The sequence below is a fragment of the Oncorhynchus mykiss genome, chromosome 16 (genome assembly GCF_013265735.2).
Source record: "Oncorhynchus mykiss isolate Arlee chromosome 16, USDA_OmykA_1.1, whole genome shotgun sequence".
In the NCBI taxonomy this organism is placed as follows: Eukaryota; Metazoa; Chordata; class Actinopteri; order Salmoniformes; family Salmonidae; genus Oncorhynchus; species Oncorhynchus mykiss.
The window spans coordinates 74,941,180-74,960,571 of record NC_048580.1 but is presented as its reverse complement, the minus strand read 5'-3'; the positions used below and the strand labels follow the sequence as shown (position 1 = coordinate 74,960,571).

Below are 19,392 nucleotides of genomic sequence, written 5' to 3'. Positions count from 1 at the left end.
TCTGTCTCTCTCTCTGTGTCTCTCTGTCTCTCTGTCTCTCTCTCTCTCTCTCTCTCTCTCTCTCTCCTCTTCCTGTCCCGCCAGACGAAGGGTCCTCTTCCGGCGGGTACTATCCTGAAGTTGGTGACGTCAGCCGACGGCACGCCCACCACCATCATCACCACTTCCAAGGCCGGGGCCACCGTAGGGGGCAAGCCCACCATCTTGTCCTACAGCAGCATGCCTACCTCCACCTCCAAGCCGGGCACCCACATTATCAAGACCATACCCATGTCCTCCATCGGACAAGCAGGTTTGTCTGCTTCCTATCGATCGTTTCAATCAGCCAATTGCAGGTCTGGAGCCTTTTTTAAAATTTTTGTCAGGCGCTGGTGAATATTTCTCTGGGAAAAGTCTCTTGCCGCTCACCAGTACATGGATTTGACAGTCAAACTATCACTTAAATAGCAGCCAACCGTTGTCACTGCTGCTATGCTATGCCACGTCGTGATTGGTTTAAGTTAACTAACAGGAACATTTCTGTGATGGTAGTCTCCCGACATCAACATTCGACGTTCCAGAATATAGATATTTGTCTTGACTTGTCTTGACTTGAATCAAAATGCAACACTTCAAAATTAACCTTATAGCAAGCAGTCTTCTACAAATAGTCTTCTAACCATAGCAGTCTTCTACAAATAGTCTTCTAACCAAGCAGTCTTCTACAAATAGTCTTCTAACCAAGCAGTCTTCTACAAATAGTCTTCTAACCAAGCAGTCTTCTACAAATAGTCTTCTAACCAAGCAGTCTTCTACAAATAGTCTTCTAACCAAGCAGTCTTCTACAAATGGTCTTCTAACCAAGCAGTCTTCTACAAATGGTCTTCTAACCAAGCAGTCTTCTACAAATGGTCTTCTAACCAAGCAGTCTTCTACAAATGGTCTTCTAACCAAGCAGTCTTCTACAAATGGTCTTCTAACCAAGCAGTCTTCTACAAATGGTCTTCTAACCAAGCAGTCTTCTACAAATAGTCTTCTAACCAAGCAGTCTTCTACAAATGGTCTTCTAACCAAGCAGTCTTCTACAAATGGTCTTCTAACCAAGCAGTCTTCTACAAATGGTCTTCTAACCAAGCAGTCTTCTACAAATGGTCTTCTAACCAAGCAGTCTTCTACAAATGGTCTTCTAACCAAGCAGTCTTCTACAAATGGTCTTCTAACCAGGGATTCACTGATTCACACGATCCACAGATTCACACGATTCACTGATTCACACGATCCACTGATTCACACGATTCACAGATCCACAGATTCCGTGTGTTTTATTGTTTAGCTGTTCTAACAGGACGTGCCTCATCTCCTCCTTTTCACGCACTTGATTTCAACGTGATAATCGATAGGAGTGAACAGTGTGCTTCTCTTTCTATTCCGGTGACCCCCCCCCGTATCAAAATGCAACATTTCAAAATGTCTGTTCTGCAGGTTTTCCTCTAACCAGTGATGTGAAAAAATATATATAAAGTTGAAATTAAATTGAGTCAATAACATTCAGAGAAAATCCCTAACTGAAAAAACTGCCATCAACATGTCTCCATCATCAAAGGGATTATTTCATTACGAATAAACCTACCTAATGCAACAATGCTGTGATGTTAGTTAGCAGATGTGTATCTTTCAAATTACTACTACTACTATATATATATATATATATATATATATATATATGTTATTTAAGCAGGGAGTCACCATTGAGACCAGGTTCTCTTTCACAGGGAGCCCTGCATATACAATGACAAAAATCTTATCCAATATAAAACTAGTAAAATACAGCACAACACAAATACACAAGAAAAAAAACTATTACTTTTCTCATTAAGAAGGTGAGAAATCAATATTTTTTTCTAAAATTGATAAGAGGTACCAGAACATCCTATTGTAATGTATTGTGTAGTTGGTTCCAGCAATGAGGTGTTTTAAAACTACATACGGATTTATAAATGTGTCCATTTGGGGATCTGATAGTATTTCTGATTGGCTTAACTCACCGCCACTAATGAGCTGTAGAGCCTCTCAAAGTCATGTTTTCTTCACCCCAAACAACAAGCAAACCAAGTCTTTTATTTTATTATGATTTATTATTATTATTTTTTTACATCCATTGAGAATGACAATAGTTCCTCAATGTCTAGCTCTCTCTTTCGATAACCACTCTGTGTGAAAGGGACAAAATGTCATGCTCTGATCCAGTGGAAACATCATGAAAATAGGTCTACGGCAGTGTCAGTCCTGACCTCACTGGCACAGGAAACTAACTCTGAGGACCAGGAATATTTTATACAATGTTTGCTAGTGCAAGCTTTGGGCCTGACCCAAGTTAATAGTTGATACAATGTTTCAAGTTTGTTGCAGACAGACCATGTGTAGCCAATGTTGATTTATAGGATATTTATTGTTATCCAAATATCGTCTATTTGCAGGCTGCAATGTTTTTATTTGTTGGCTTTATGTAGGCTTTTAAAAAAATGTTTTTTTACATAGTTGGCAATATAAGTAACTTTGAGGTTTTTATAATTTATTTATAATTTTGATTAACTACGTGACAATGATTTTGAGATATGAAGCCATTTTTTTTATTTTTATAAAATTTAAACTGCTCCATGAAAAGGTGGATATGAAAACCGTAACTGGCACACACAGATTGGTAGAAATTAAGACACATTTGCAAAGCAAGTACGTTTCTGTAGGCTTCGGTGCACACCACTCGCATGTGCAGAGGGAGTGGCGGGGAACGAAATTGAATGAGAGACACGTAACGGAGGGGGGAAAGGAGAACGTAGGGAACACAACCGATCACTTGGTTTTGGGTTGTTGTTGTTGTTGTTGTGAGTCGCTTTAATGCACATAGCAAATGGAAGGATAATTTGGGATAATTTCACCTGCCACAAAGCAGACTCCAGATGCCGAACTACTACTACTACTACTACTACGAACAACTACTACTACTATGAACAACTACTACTACTACGAACAACTGTATGACTGCAGTAGAATTGTATTGGCCCCCCCTAGTAGTCATACCACCCATAGGATTTTACCTGCAGTTTTGTCTTATAGATTTAACACCCCTTAATGTAAACATTAAGAACAAAAAAAACTGTAATCTGTATTGAGGTCGGGATTTTCTTCCGCGAGCAGAAATTTGGCCCAGTTCCATCTCTTCCCACGGCCGGCCACTGGGCTTCCTGTCATGACCATATTTGGTGGGGAGTGGAAATTCCGACCGGATTCTTCAGGTTTAGATATCTGGTGAAACGTCTGGCTCCTTGTTCCGTCTACTTGTTCTAGCTATGGCATCATTTTTCAATTTAATTTTCGGGAATATAAATTTAATTTTCAACATTAATTTACAATGATATTGTACTTTTATCAGGTACCGACTAAATGAGTCCAAAAGTGTGCTGGGATTTATTTTATTGATTTACCAGAAATGGGTTCCCCCTTGCCTACCACATGTACTAATGTGTTTTAATCTGTTGTCTGGTCAGGAGTGACAGGAAGTGGTATGAAGTCCCCCATTACCATCATTACCACTAAGATGATGACACCAGGCACCGGGACACCAGGCAAGATCATCAGCGCAATGCCCAGAACTGGGACTGGTCAACAGGGACTCACACAGGTACCCCAACCCCCCTCTATCCCCTCTCTAACCTTTAACCCTGGTGCAGTAACACCAGGCATGATCATCAGCACTATGCCCAGAACTGCCTTGCTCAGGGGAACAGTGGGTTAACTGCCTTGTTCAGGGGAACAGTGGCTTAGCCTGTTCAGGGGAACAGTGGGTTAACTGCCTTGTTCAGGGGAACAGTGGGTTAACTGCCTTGTTCAGGGGAACAGTGGGTTAACTGCCTTGTTCAGGGGAACAGTGGGTTAACTGCCTTGCTCAGGGGAACGGTGGGTTAACTGCCTTGCTCAGGGGAACAGTGGGTTAACTGCCTTGTTCAGGGGAACAGTGGGTTAACTGCCTTGCTCAGGGGAACAGTGGGTTAACTGCCTTGCTCAGGGGAACAGTGGGTTAACTGCCTCGCTCAGGGGAACAGTGGGTTAACTGCCTCGTTCAGGGGAACGGTGGGTTAACTGCCTCGTTCAGGGGAACGGTGGGTTAACTGCCTCGTTCAGGGGAACAGTGGGTTAACTGCCTCGTTCAGGGGAACAGTGGGTTAACTGCCTTGCTCAGGGGAACAGTGGGTTAACTGCCTTGCTCAGGGGAGCGGTGGGTTTACTGCCTCGTTCAGGGGAACGGTGGGTTAACTGCCTCGCTCAGGGGAACAGTGGGTTAACTGCCTCGTTCAGGGGAACGGTGGGTTTACTGCCTCGTTCAGGGGAGCGGTGGGTTTACTGCCTCGTTCAGGGGAGCGGTGGGTTTAATGCCTCGTTCAGGGGAGCGGTGGGTTTACTGCCTCGTTCAGGGGAGCGGTGGGTTTACTGCCTCGTTCAGGGGAACGGTGGGTTAACTGCCTCGTTCAGGGGAACGGTGGGTTAACTGCCTCGTTCAGGGGAACGGTGGGTTAACTGCCTCGTTCAGGGACAGCTACTCTTCCTGGGGTTTATTATGGATCCCCATTAGTTCCTACCAAGGCAGCAGCTACTCTTCCTGGGGTTTATTATGGATCCCCATTAGTTCCTGCCAAGGCAGCAGCTACTCTTCCTGGGGTTTATTATGGATCCCCATTAGTTCCTACCAAGGCAGCAGCTACTCTTCCTGGGGTTTATTATGGATCCCCATTAGTTCCTACCAAGGCAGCAGCTACTCTTCCTGGGGTTTATTATGGATCCCCATTAGTTCCTACCAAGGCAGCAGCTACTCTTCCTGGGGTTTATTATGGATCCCCATTAGTTCCTGTCAAGGCAGCAGCTACTCTTCCTGGGGTTTATTATGGATCCCCATTAGTTCCTGTCAAGGCAGCAGCTACTCTTCCTGGGGTTTATTATGGATCCCCATTAGTTCCTACCAAGGCAGCAGCTACTCTTCCTGGGGTTTATTATGGATCCCCATTAGTTCCTGTCAAGGCAGCAGCTACTCTTCCTGGGGTTTATTATGGATCCCCATTAGTTCCTACCAAGGCAGCAGCTACTCTTCCTGGGGTTTATTATGGATCCCCATTAGTTCCTACCAAGGCAGCAGCTACTCTTCCTGGGGTTTATTATGGATCCCCATTAGTTCCTACCAAGGCAGCAGCTACTCTTCCTGGGGTTTATTATGGATCCCCATTATTTCCTGCCAAGGCAGCAGCTACTCTTCCTGGGGTTTATTATGGATCCCCATTAGTTCCTGCCAAGGCAGCAGCTACTCTTCCTGGGGTTTATTATGGATCCCCATTAGTTCCTGCCAAGGCAGCAGCTACTCTTCCTGGGGTTTATTATGGATCCCCATTACTTCCTGCCAAGGCAGCAGCTACTCTTCCTGGGGTTTATTATGGATCCCCATTAGTTCCTGCCAAGGCAGCAGCTACTCTTCCTGGGGTATATTATGGATCCCCATTAGTTCCTGTCAAGACAGCAGCTACTCTTCCTGGGGTTTATTATGGATCCCCATTAGTTCCTGCCAAGGCAACAGCTACTCTTCCTGGGGTTTATTATGGATCCCCATTAGTTCCTGCCAAGGCAGCAGCTACTCTTCCTGGGGTTTATTATGGATCCCCATTAGTTCCTGCCAAGGCAGCAGCTACTCTTCCTGGGGTTTATTATGGATCCCCATTAGTTCCTGCCAAGGCAGCAGCTACTCTTCCTGGGGTTTATTATGGATCCCCATTAGTTCCTGCCAAGGCAGCAGCTACTCTTCCTGGGGTTTATTATGGATCCCCATTATTTCCTGCCAAGGCAGCAGCTACTCTTCCTGGGGTTTATTATGGATCCCCATTAGTTCCTACCAAGGCAGCAGCTACTCTTCCTGGGGTTTATTATGGATCCCCATTAGTTCCTGTCAAGGCAGCAGCTACTCTTCCTGGGGTTTATTATGGATCCCCATTAGTTCCTACCAAGGCAGCAGCTACTCTTCCTGGGGTTTATTATGGATCCCCATTAGTTCCTACCAAGGCAGCAGCTACTCTTCCTGGGGTTTATTATGGATCCCCATTAGTTCCTACCAAGGCAGCAGCTACTCTTCCTGGGGTTTATTATGGATCCCCATTATTTCCTGCCAAGGCAGCAGCTACTCTTCCTGGGGTTTATTATGGATCCCCATTAGTTCCTGCCAAGGCAGCAGCTACTCTTCCTGGGGTTTATTATGGATCCCCATTAGTTCCTGCCAAGGCAGCAGCTACTCTTCCTGGGGTTTATTATGGATCCCCATTACTTCCTGCCAAGGCAGCAGCTACTCTTCCTGGGGTTTATTATGGATCCCCATTAGTTCCTGCCAAGGCAGCAGCTACTCTTCCTGGGGTATATTATGGATCCCCATTAGTTCCTGTCAAGACAGCAGCTACTCTTCCTGGGGTTTATTATGGATCCCCATTAGTTCCTGCCAAGGCAACAGCTACTCTTCCTGGGGTTTATTATGGATCCCCATTAGTTCCTGCCAAGGCAGCAGCTACTCTTCCTGGGGTTTATTATGGATCCCCATTAGTTCCTGTCAAGGCAGCAGCTACTCTTCCTGGGGTTTATTATGGATCCCCATTAGTTCCTGTCAAGGCAGCAGCTACTCTTCCTGGGGTTTATTATGGATCCCCATTAGTTCCTGCCAAGGCAGCGGTTACTCTTCCTGGGGTTTATTATGGATCCCCATTAGTTCCTGCCAAGGCAGCGGTTACTCTTCCTGGGGTTTATTATGGATCCCCATTAGTTCCTACCAAGGCAGCAGCTACTCTTCCTGGGGTTTATTATGGATCCCCATTATTTCCTGCCAAGGCAGCAGCTACTCTTCCTGGGGTTTATTATGGATCCCCATTAGTTCCTGCCAAGGCAGCAGCTACTCTTCCTGGGGTTTATTATGGATCCCCATTATTTCCTGCCAAGGCAGCAGCTACTCTTCCTGGGGTTTATTATGGATCCCCATTAGTTCCTGCCAAGGCAGCAGCTACTCTTCCTGGGGTTTATTATGGATCCCCATTATTTCCTGCCAAGGCAGCAGCTACTCTTCCTGGGGTTTATTATGGATCCCCATTAGTTCCTATCAAGGCAGCAGCTACTCTTCCTGGGGTTTATTATGGATCCCCATTAGTTCCTGCCAAGGCAGCAGCTACTCTTCCTGGGGTTTATTATGGATCCCCATTATTTCCTGCCAAGGCAGCAGCTACTCTTCCTGGGGTTTATTATGGATCCCCATTAGTTCCTGTCAAGGCAGCAGCTACTCTTCCTGGGGTTTATTATGGATCCCCATTAGTTCCTGCCAAGGCAGCGGTTACTCTTCCTGGGGTTTATTATGGATCCCCATTAGTTCCTGCCAAGGCAGCGGTTACTCTTCCTGGGGTTTATTATGGATCCCCATTAGTTCCTGCCAAGGCAGCAGCTACTCTTCCTGGGGTTTATTATGGATCCCCATTAGTTCCTGCCAAGGCAGCAGCTACTCTTCCTGGGGTTTATTATGGATCCCCATTAGTTCCTGTCAAGGCAGCAGCTACTCTTCCTGGGGTTTATTATGGATCCCCATTAGTTCCTGCCAAGGCAGCAGCTACTCTTCCTGGGGTTTATTATGGATCCCCATTAGTTCCTGCCAAGGCAGCGGTTACTCTTCCTGGGGTTTATTATGGATCCCCATTAGTTCCTGCCAAGGCAACAGCTACTCTTCCTGGGGTTTATTATGTATCCCCATTAGTTCCTGCCAAGGCAGCAGCTACTCTTCCTGGGGTTTATTATGGATCCCCATTAGTTCCTGCCAAGACAGCAGCTACTCTTCCTGGGGTTTATTATGGATCCCCATTAGTTCCTGCCAAGGCAGCAGCTACTCTTCCTGGGGTTTATTATGGATCCCCATTAGTTCCTGCCAAGGCAGCAGCTACTCTTCCTGGGGTCCAGCAACATTAAGTCAGTTATTTGAAAAATAATATAACATTTTAAATTGTATAACAGTTAAGAGCCTTGCTCAGGGGAATAACTGTGTATATTTCCTATATTGCACATGTATACATTCTCTGTTACTACCAGGTGGCGCCGAAGAGTGCCCCAGGACAGCCCGGAACTATTTTACTGTATATAAGGCCTCTATGTAGCTGTTATTATTATTATGTTACTACCAGGTGGTGCTCAAGGGTGCACCAGGACAGCCCGGAACTATTTTACTGTATTTAAGGCCTCTATGTAGCTGTTATTATTATTATGTTACTACCAGGTGGTGCTCAAGGGTGCACCAGGACAGCCCGGAACTATTTTACTGTATTTAAGGCCTATATGTAGATTAACATGCTGTTATTATTATTATTATGTTACTACCAGGTGGTGCTGAAGGGTGCCCCAGGACAGCCCGGAACTATTTTACGGACCGTCCCCATGGGAGGTGTACGTCTCGTCTCCCCGGTAACGGTTTCCGGTGTCAAGCCTAACGTCACCACCCTGGTCGTCAAGGGAACCACAGGTAAGGAGCTCAGTGATAATCTCATCACGGCTTTGCTAGTCATGTCTAGTTATGCTACTAAATATGGTTTTAGTTAGTGATTTAATGTGATTTTAGTTAGTGATTTAATATGATTTTAGTTAGTGATTTAATGTGATTTTAGTTAGTGATTTAATGTGATTTTAGTTAGTGATTTTAGTTAGTGATTTAAGTTAGTGATTTAATGTGAATTTAGTTAGCGACACATTGAATCATCAACAGGTCACCGGCAGGCTTTAGCTTGTGCTGTTTTGCAGCATCAGTCCCGTTACACGAGCCTGGGAACCAGTCTGTTAGCGCTACCAATGGCCGTCAATCAATTCATAATTCAATGTTCTCCCTCTGAACAGGTGTGACTACGTTGGGTACGGTGACTGGCACAGTGTCGACCAGCCTGGCAGGAGGAAGTGTTGCCACCGTTGCTCCTATCACCACCTTGGGCACCATGACGACCCTGCCAGGACAGGTCACCGTCTCCGCAGCACAGGTACAGTTTATGCCGATGACGTAGGATGCGTTTACACAGGTAGCCCAATTCTGATCTTTTGCCCAATTATCGGCAAAAGAGCTAATCTAATTGGTCAATAGTCCAATTAGTGAATAAAAAAGATCAGAATTGCAGCCCTAGTGTTTTATCTACCACATTTGCTATGTCAGTCCAGTTTAGTACAGGTACATACTGTCGTCATTAATACTTGGAATGGATTGACTTCCATTTAAATTTGCTGCTGAGCTTGTCCTGGTGGCATACACCTGGGAGACACCAAGCTGACTATGATACGTCCGGGAGACACCAAGCTGACTATGATACGTCCGGGAGACACCAAGCTGACTATGATACGTCCGGGAGACACCAAGCTGACTATGATACGTCCGGTAGACACCAAGCTGACTATGATACGTCCGGGTGACACCAAGCTGACTATGATATGTCCGGGAGACACCAAGCTGACACCAAGCTGACTATGATATGTCCGGGAGACACCAAGCTGACACCAAGCTGACTATGATATGTCCGGGAGACACCAAGCTGACACCAAGCTGACTATGATACGCCCGGGAGACACCAAGCTGACTATGATACGTCCGGGTGACACCAAGCTGACTATGATACGCCCGGGAGACACCAAGCTGACTATGATACGTCCGGGTGACACCAAGCTGACTATGATACGTCCGGGAGACACCAAGCTGACTATGATACGTCTGGGAGACACCAAGCTGACACCAAGCTGACTATGATATGTCCGGGGGACACCAAGCTGACACCAAGCTGACTATGATATGTCCGGGGGACACCAAGCTGACACCAAGCTGACTATGATAAGTCAGGGTGACGTTGCAGTGCTTCTTGTATGAACTGTGGAAATTATTTTTCTGTTCAAACATGCCACCATGAAAACATATCACTCGGAGTGACATAACATTCAATTTTATATAAATTTTTCTTAATTATAATGGCTAGATTGAATTGTATTAAGTTGTTTAATTGACATCTTGCATCTCTGTCCTCCAGGCAGGAGGCCAGGCAGGAGGCCAGGCCACCCAGGTGACCTTAATCACTTCCCCTAGCGGTGTGGAGGCTCAGCCTGTCCATGACCTTCCTGTCTCCATCCTGTCGTCCCCCACCTCCGCCGACCCCTCCTCCACCCAGCCCGAGGCAGGCGACCCAGGCACCGTGACCCTGGTCTGCTCAAACCCCCCCTGCGAGACCCACGAGACCGGCACTACCAATACAGCTACCACGGCCTCCGCTAACATGACTGGTAATGGTGGGGTGGAGAGGGTGTGTTCAAACCCGCCGTGCGAAACCCACGAGACCGGCACCACCAACACTCAAACGACAGCGTCCTCCAACATGGGCCAGGTACAGCAGGTGTGCACCAACCCACCGTCAGAGACCCACGATACAGGTACCACCAACACCCAGACCACCGCCAGCTGTAACATGGGATCCAACCAGCAACAACAAGGCTCCTGCGTAACCAACAACACCAGCGGGTCTGATCCCCCGTCCTCTCCGCCCCCCTCCTCCTCCTCCGGAGACCTCTCCCCCTCGTCTGTTTCTGGTACCAGCTCTGTGCCCGGGGTGCTACGACCGGAGACTCTGAGAACAGGGACCACCTACACCTCGACCACCGCACGCTCTAACATGGGCTCTGACAAGATGGGCATGACGCTCAGCTCCTCGTCCTCAGATAACCAGAGCAAGTCATCCAGCGGTGGAGGAGGAGGAGGAGTAGGATCCCCCCTCACATCTCCTGTCTGCTCCAATCCACCTTGTGAAACACACGAGACTGGAACTACCACTACCTCGACGCAGGACAACTCCAGTATGGGCATCGGGCAGACTACAGGGACAGTGCAAAATGTGTGTTCCAATCCTCCGTGTGAAACACATGAAACAGGGACGACCAACACCCCGTCTCAGACTACGTCCAACCTGACAGGAACGGGGACAGGAACGGGGACAGGGACGGGCACGGTCCAGAGAGTGTGTTCCAATCCACCGTGTGAAACACACGAAACGGGCACCACCAACACAGCTACCACAGGTAGGACCTACTGTTATCTATCCACTGAGCATGACTGTAACACAGCTACCACAGGTAGGACCTACTGTTATCTATCCACTGAGCATGACTGTAACACAGCTACCACAGGTAGGACCTACTGTTATCTATCCACTGAGCATGACTGTAACCCGGCCCTTTCTTCAAGTTGACAGATTCGGGTTCGTACAGTCGGGGTTCGTACAGTCGGGGTTCGTACAGTCGGGGTTCGTACAGTCAGGGTTCGTACAGTCAGGGTTCGTACAGTCAGGGTTCGTACAGTCAGGGTTCGTACAGTCAGGAGGGTTCGTACAGTCAGGAGGGTTCGTACAGTCAGGAGGGTTCGTACAGTCAGGAGGGTTCGTACAGTCAGGAGGGTTCGTACAGTCAGGAGGGTTCGTACAGTCAGGAGGGTTCGTACAGTCAGGAGGGTTCGTACAGTCAGGGTTTGTACAGTTCTGAAAATCTTGGAAAAGTCATTGTATTTGAAAATGTTGTTTTTTTCCCCAGGCCTGGAAAAGTTTGGGGAAATTATCAAATCGGAAAAGTCCTGGAAAATTAATTTAATGTCATTTATTTGAATGTCATTTATTTAAGCACAGTTTTTAAATATTTTATTAATCAAATAAAAATCAACATACTTTTGGTCATGTAGTGGACAGTTGCTTGTCCAACTTCTCATTCCAAGATCGTGGGTATTAATATGGAGTTGGTCCCCTCATTGCTGCTGTAACAGCCTCCCCTCTTCTGGGAAGGCTTTCCACTAGATGTAGGAACATTGCTGCTATAACAGCCTCCACTCTTCTGGGAAGGCTTTCCACTAGATGTTGGAACATTGCTGCTATAACAGCCTCCACTCTTCTGGGAAGGCTTTCCACTAGATGTAGGAACATTGCTGCTATAACAGCCTCCACTCTTCTGGGAAGACTTTCCACTAGATGTTGGAACATTGCTGCTATAACAGCCTCCACTCCAGCAGAAGCTTGGCATTGCGCATGGTGATCTTAGGCTTGTGTGCGGCTGCTCGCCCATGGAAACCCATTTCATGAAGCTACCAACAAACAGTTATTGTGCTGATGTTGGTTCCAGCGGCAATTTGGCGACTCAGTAGGGAGTGTTGCAACCGAGGACAGACGAATTTACGTGCTTCAGGACTCGGCGGTCCAGTTCTGTGACCTTGTGTGGACTGCCACTTCGCAGTATAAATGAGCCGTTGTTGCTCCTAGACATTTCCACTTCACAATAACAGCACTGTAGGGCTGACCCCAATTAGTTGATTGTTTGGTCGTTAGGCTGTTGATCGACCGATATTGTGTTACTGCTCCACTAAAACAAACGTACAGTACCAGTCCACTTTGGGGACACCTACTCATTCAAGTGTTTTTTTTAAATTTATTTTTACTATTTTATACATTGTAGAATAATAATGAAGACATCAAAACTATGAAATAACAGATATGGAATCATGTAGTAACCAAAAAAGTGTTAAAACAAAAATCTAAATGTTTTATTTGAGAATCTTCAAAGTGGCTAGCCTTTAGCCTTGATTACAGCGTTGCACACTCTTGGCATTCTGGGTGCTGTTTATATTTAGGTGGAGGAGCGCCACAAAACTTTTCAACAAAATTCTATAAGAGGAACAGGAGCTCTAGAACATTTTGAGGTGGCGGGTATCCCTCCAGCAAGCTCCTGCCCAAGTTAAGCACTGTTACTTATCCTGACCTCACTGGCATGGGAAACTCTGAGGACCCAGAATATTTTATACAATGTTGCAAGTTTGCTAGTGCAAGCTTTGGGCCTGACCCAAGTTAATAGTTGATACAATGTTTGAAGTTTGTTGCAGACAGGCCATGGATAGCCAATGTTGATTTATAGGATATTTATTTTTAATCTGGACATTTTCTTCCTGCAGGCTGCAATGTATTTGTTGTCAAATATAGCCTACATAAAGCCATGTTTTGCAACGGCAATAGAAGTAACTTTTTAGGTTAGTATCATTTTCATTTAGATTTAGATATAATTTTGATTAACCAAAATATGCGTCAGCCAGTAGGAGCGGGAGGTTAATGTTTTTTTAATTCTGGTTATCTATATCTCTGGCACCCTCTTGAGGCATAAAACCGGAAGCTTAAAGCATAGACAACCTCAATGCACGAAAGTTGATATTATACACATAGGGTCTGTCTATATTTGGGAAAAATTGATTGGACGAAAGAACAGACGACTTTCAGCACTTATCGTTGTCCGGGGCAGATCTAGCAGGGAAGAAATTTGATGAGCTAACTTGTTGAAAAGGTGGCCTCACAGGACAGTGCCACATTGGGAAGTCACTGAGCTCTTCAATAAGGCCATTCTACTGCCAATGTTTGTCTATGGAGATTGCATGGCGGTGCGCTTGATTTTATACACCTGTCGGCAACGGGTGTGGCTGAAATAGCTAAATCCACTAAATTTAAGGGGGGTCCACATACTTGTGTGTGTGTGTGTAGATATAGATATATATCTCAGCCAGGATGTAAATGACACATTAGTGCAGGAGTGTCAAACTCAATCACCACACGGGCCATATTGAAAGCGCTACGAATTCGCGGGCCAGACATAGACAATTATGTTTGAACAAAACAACGTGCATACAACTGATCCAAACTGGCCTCTGTTTTATTAGAAAAAATGTGGCCCTTTTTTTATAATGTCCACTTATGTCCACAGGATGCTATAAATCAAGTTTTGACATTATTAAAACAAGAGATCAGTTATATTTGTCCAGCCTCTGCTGCTATGCTTGCAGATGTGCATAACTCCAAATGACCAAACATAGCTACGTTTTGAAATGTAAAACATGCATTTTCTTTCTGTATGTGTGTGGATCACTGGTGCAGTTGAATGCAGCATTGCTGCATGGTGCACTCAATGTGTCGTAGGCCTCGTTGAGTAGGCAGCCTAGACCACTGTTCAAAATGTTGCTGTGTCAGGCCTAGATGGGGGGGGGGGGGGGGTGTAGCTTTTTTATAGGGTCTATTTATTGTCAATCATTAGAAACTGAAGCCAGAAGACATTAATTTCTTCCAAAATGAAGCAGAAGCAAGACTGGAAATAGAGAGATTTAGTATTTATTTTTTCTCTCACTTTGTTTCACTTATGTAGCTAGCAAATGCCGCTAGCTAGTTTAGCCTACTGAAACACCCTGGATGTTAACAGGCTATGACTTTCTAACACAACACTGGAACTCTTCCAAGTCAAGCTAAGTTTTTGGTTTTATTAATGTATTGCTACCGGGGCCCTGTAACTGCATACTGACTGTACACTAACGTTACTGCGTGATTGTAGCGGGTTTACTAATGCATTAGTTATATTAGCAATGCTGACTATGATGTTACTTTAAATAATATGGTTAAAGTAATTTATTTATTTTTTTTATTTTTTTTGCCTGGTCACAAACAGCTGATGTGTTGTGTATTGAAGTCCTCAAGGGAGTGGAAAAGGTGAGAGGAGGAGAGTGCATAGAAGGAATACAACGTGGCTGCTATGAAAGTGAACTGTGTTTCACACGTGATCAGGGGTGTATTCATTCCGTTGATTCTGTTGGGGGGGGGGGGGGGGGGGGGGGGGGGGGGGCGTTTATTCAACAGAAGCAAACGGAACAACACGGGTATATAAAAAACATAAAAACATACCTGTGTTTGTCCAATAGAAACTCTCGTTTGCAACAGTTGGACTAATGATTACACCCCCAGATCAGCTAGATAACAAGGCAAGAGTGTGCAAGGAAATATTGAATGTCACTGTCTGTCGCCTCAAATTTGTCTCTCGACCTGTGTGCACCTACGTTGTAATCTTTTATTCATAGGCTAGGTTGTAGAAACCTCGTAATGGGTATAGGGGAAAATTAGTCATGTAGTAGCCTAAACCTATCGATGTTACATTGAACTGGGTGAATGGAATATGAATGACAGTAACCTAAACCTATCACTGTTACATTGAACTGGGTGAATATGAATGACAGTAACCTAAACCTATCACTGTTACATTGAGCTGGGTGAATGGAATATGAATGACAGTCATACAATATATATGCTGTAATGGAAATAAGGCCATGTTCATGAAAAAAATAAAATAAAGGGAACACTTAAACAACACAATGTAACTCCAAGTCAATCACACTTCTGTGAAATCAAACTGTCCACTTAGGAAGCAACACTGATTGACAATCAATTTCACATGCTGTTGTGCAAATGGAATAGACAACAGGTGGAAATTATAGGCAATTAGCAAGACACCCCCAATAAAGGAGTGGTTCTGCAGGTGGGGACCACAGACCTCTTCTCAGTTCCTATGCTTCCTGGCTGATGTTTTGGTCACTTTTGAATGCTGGCGGTGCTTTCACTCTAGTGGTAGCATGAGACGGAGTCTACAACCCACACAAGTGGCTCAGGTAGTGCAGCTCATCCAGGATGGCAGATCAATGCGAGCTGTGACAAGGTTTGCTGTGTCTGTCAGCGTGGTGTCCAGAGCATGGAGGCGCTACCAGGAGACAGGCCAGTACATCAGGAGACGTGGAGGAGGCCGTAGGAGGGCAACAACCCATCAGCAGGACCGCTACCTCCGCCTTTGTGCAAGGAGGAGCAGGAGGAGCACTGCCAGAGCCCTGCAAAATGACCTTCAGCAGGCCACTAATGTGCATGTGTCTGCTCAAACGGTCAGAAACAGACTCCATGAGGGTGTTATGAGGGCCCGACGTCCACAGGTGGGGGTTGTGCTTACAGCCCAACACCGTGCAGGACGTTTGGCAATTGCCAGAGAACACCAAGATTGGCAAATTTGCTACTGGCGCTGCGCCCTGTGCTCTTCACAGATGAAAGCAGGTTCACACTGAACACATGTGACAGAGTCTGGAGACGCCGTGGAGAACGTTCTGCAGCCTGCAACATCCTCCAGCATGACCGGTTTGGCGGTGGGTCAGTCGTGGGGTGGCATTTCTTTGGGGGCCCGCACAGCCCTCCATGTGCTCGCCAGAGGTAGCCTGACTGCCATTAGGTACCGAGATGAGATCCTCAGACCCCTTGTGAGACCATATACTGGTGCGGTTGGCCCTGGGTTCCTCCTAATGCAAGACAATGCTAGACCTCATGTGGCTGGAGTGTGTCAGCAGTTCCTGTAAGAGGAAGGCATTGAAGCTATGGACTGGCCCGCCCGTTCCCCAGACCTGAATCCAATTGAGCACATCTGGGACATCATGTCTCGCTCCATCCACCAACGCCACGTTGCACCACAGACTGTCCAGGCGTTGGCGGATGCTTTAGTCCAGGTCTGGGAGGAGATCCCAGATGTTGCCATTTCTTCTGGATGTCTCTCCAACCTGTTTTGTAGATCCTTCCAGTTGGTTTGCTTATCCAATGTATGGGACATTGCAACTCAATAGATGCTAGTCAGCCTACAAGGTGAACACTTAGTTCAAAGGTAACTAAGATACAAATGACCGAACTAGAAAAGCTACATTTTCTGAAGTCTTATTTGTGGGCTTCAGCTGAATAAAATGATTTGTAGCCCTAACCCTAACCCTAACCCTAACCCTAGCCCTAGCCCCAACCCCAACCCCAACCCCAACCCCAACCCCAACCCTAACCCTAACCCTAACCCTAACCCTAACCCCTAACCCCTAACCCCTAACCCCTAACCCCTAACCCTACCATAGCCATTTGATCTTTGACATATTGAATGAGCTAATTATTTCAAAAGGCATAACACGTATTTGGTTGTAATGTTTCCCATCAAGGGTGGTCCACCATCCTCCAGGAGAGATAATGGGTGGTCCACTATCTATCCTCCAGGAGAGATAATGGTTGGTCCACTATCTATCCTCCAGGAGAGATAATGGGTGGTCCACTATCTATCCTCCAGGAGAGATAATGGGTGGTCCACTATCTATCCTACAGGAGAGATAATGGTTGGTCCACTATCTATCCTCCAGGAGAGATAATGGGTGGTCCACTATCTATCCTCCAGGAGAGATAATGGGTGGTCCACTATCTATCCTCCAGGAGAGATAATGGGTGGTCCACTATCTATCCTCCAGGAGAGATAATGGGTGGTCCACTATCTATCCTCCAGGAGAGATAATGGGTGGTCCACTATCTATCCTCCAGGAGAGATGATGGGTGTTCCACCATCCTCCAGGAGAGATGATGGGTGGTCCACCATCCTCCAGGAGAGATGATGGGTGGTCCACCATCCTCCAGGAGAGATGATGGGTGGTGTACCATCCTCCAGGAGAGATAATGGGTGGTCCACCATCCTCCAGGAGAGATAATGCACCATCCTCCAGGAGAGATGATGGGTGGTCCACCATCCTCCAGGAGAGATAATGCACCATCCTCCAGGAGAGATAATGCACCATCCTCCAGGAGAGATGATGGGTGGTCCACCATCCTCCAGGAGAGATGATGGGTGGTCCACCATCCTCCAGGAGAGATAATGGGTGGTCCACCATCCTCCAGGAGAGATGATGGGTGGTCCACCATCCTCCAGGAGAGATGATGGGTGGTCCACCATCCTCCAGGAGAGATGATGGGTGGTCCACCATCCTCCAGGAGAGATGATGGGTGGTCCACCATCCTCCAGGAGAGATGATGGGTGGTCCACCATCCTCCAGGAGAGATGATGGGTGGTCCACCATCCTCCAGGAGAGATGATGGGTGGTCCACCATCCTCCAGGAGAGATGATGGGTGGTCCACCATCCTCCAGGAGAGATGATGGGTGGTGTACCATCCTCCAGGAGAGATAATGGGTGGTCCACCATCCTCCAGGAGAGATAATGCACCATCCTCCAGGAGAGATGATGGGTGGTCCACCATCCTCCAGGAGAGATGATGGGTGGTCCACCATCCTCCAGGAGAGATGATGGGTGGTCCACCATCCTCCAGGAGAGATGATGGGTGGTCCACCATCCTCCAGGAGAGATGATGGGTGGTCCACCATCCTCCAGGAGAGATGATGGGTGGTCCACCATCCTCCAGGAGAGATGATGGGTGGTCCACCATCCTCCAGGAGAGATGATGGGTGGTCCACCATCCTCCAGGAGAGATGATGGGTGGTCCACCATCCTCCAGGAGAGATGATGGGTGGTCCACCATCCTCCAGGAGAGATGATGGGTGGTGTACCATCCTCCAGGAGAGATAATGCACCATCCTCCAGGAGAGATGATGGGTGGTCCACCATCCTCCAGGAGAGATAATGGGTGGTCCACCATCCTCCAGGAGAGATAATGGGTGGTCCACCATCCTCCAGGAGAGATGATGGGTGGTCCACCATCCTCCAGGAGAGATGATGGGTGGTCCACCATCCTCCAGGAGAGATGATGGGTGGTCCACCATCCTCCAGGAGAGATGATGGGTGGTCCACCATCCTCCAGGAGAGATGATGGGTGGTCCACCATCCTCCAGGAGAGATAATGCACCATCCTCCAGGAGAGATGATGGGTGGTCCACCATCCTCCAGGAGAGATGATGGGTGGTCCACCATCCTCCAGGAGAGGCATGTGACAAATTAAATTTGATTTGATGTGTTTTATACAGTTGCCTACAACAGGAGTTGGTACATGGGATCAGAGAACAGCCTCCCTGTGTCGATACCCACATGGGATCAGAGAACAGCCTCCCGGTGTCGATACCCACATGGGATCAGAGAACAGCCTCCCTGTGGCGATACCCACATGGGATCAGAGAACAGCCTCCCTGTGGCGATACCCACATGGGATCAGAGAACAGCCTCCCGGTGTCCATACCCACATGGGATCAGAGAACAGCCTCCCTGTGGCGATACCCACATGGGATCAGAGAACAGCCTCCCGGTGGCGATACCACATGGGATCAGAGAACAGCCCCCCAGTGTCAATACCCACATGGGATCAGAGAACAGCCTCCCGGTGGCGATACCCACATGGGATCAGAGAACAGCCTCCCGGTGTCGATACCCACATGGGATCAGAGAACAGCCTCCCTGTGGCGATACCCACATGGGATCAGAGAACAGCCTCCCGGTGGCGATACCACATGGGATCAGAGAACAGCCTCCCTGTGGCGATACCCACATGGGATCAGAGAACAGCCTCCCGGTGGCGATACCACATGGGATCAGAGAACAGCCTCCCTGTGGCGATACCCACATGGGATCAGAGAACAGCCTCCCGGTGGCGATACCCACATGGGATCAGAGAACAGCCTCCCTGTGTCAATACCCACATGGGATCAGAGAACAGCCTCCCGGTGGCGATACC

At 47.1% G+C, this 19,392-nt stretch overlaps 1 protein-coding gene across 4 annotated transcripts in view; it reads left to right on the top strand.

Annotated features, from left to right (window-relative positions):
* LOC110492703 (host cell factor 1) overlaps positions 1–19,392 on the top strand; it is a 60,073-nt gene that overhangs the window by 24,264 nt on the left and 16,417 nt on the right. For 3 of the 4 annotated variants that reach the window (XM_036947803.1, XM_036947804.1, XM_036947806.1), the window contains exons 15-19: positions 85–292; positions 3,525–3,658; positions 8,410–8,548; positions 8,917–9,053; positions 10,083–11,121. In XM_036947803.1, the coding sequence (XP_036803698.1) occupies positions 85–292; positions 3,525–3,658; positions 8,410–8,548; positions 8,917–9,053; positions 10,083–11,121 (1,657 nt within the window). The remainder of the gene's footprint in view (positions 1–84; positions 293–3,524; positions 3,659–8,409; positions 8,549–8,916; positions 9,054–10,082; positions 11,122–19,392) is intronic. The other variant, XM_036947805.1, reaches the window with a different exon arrangement.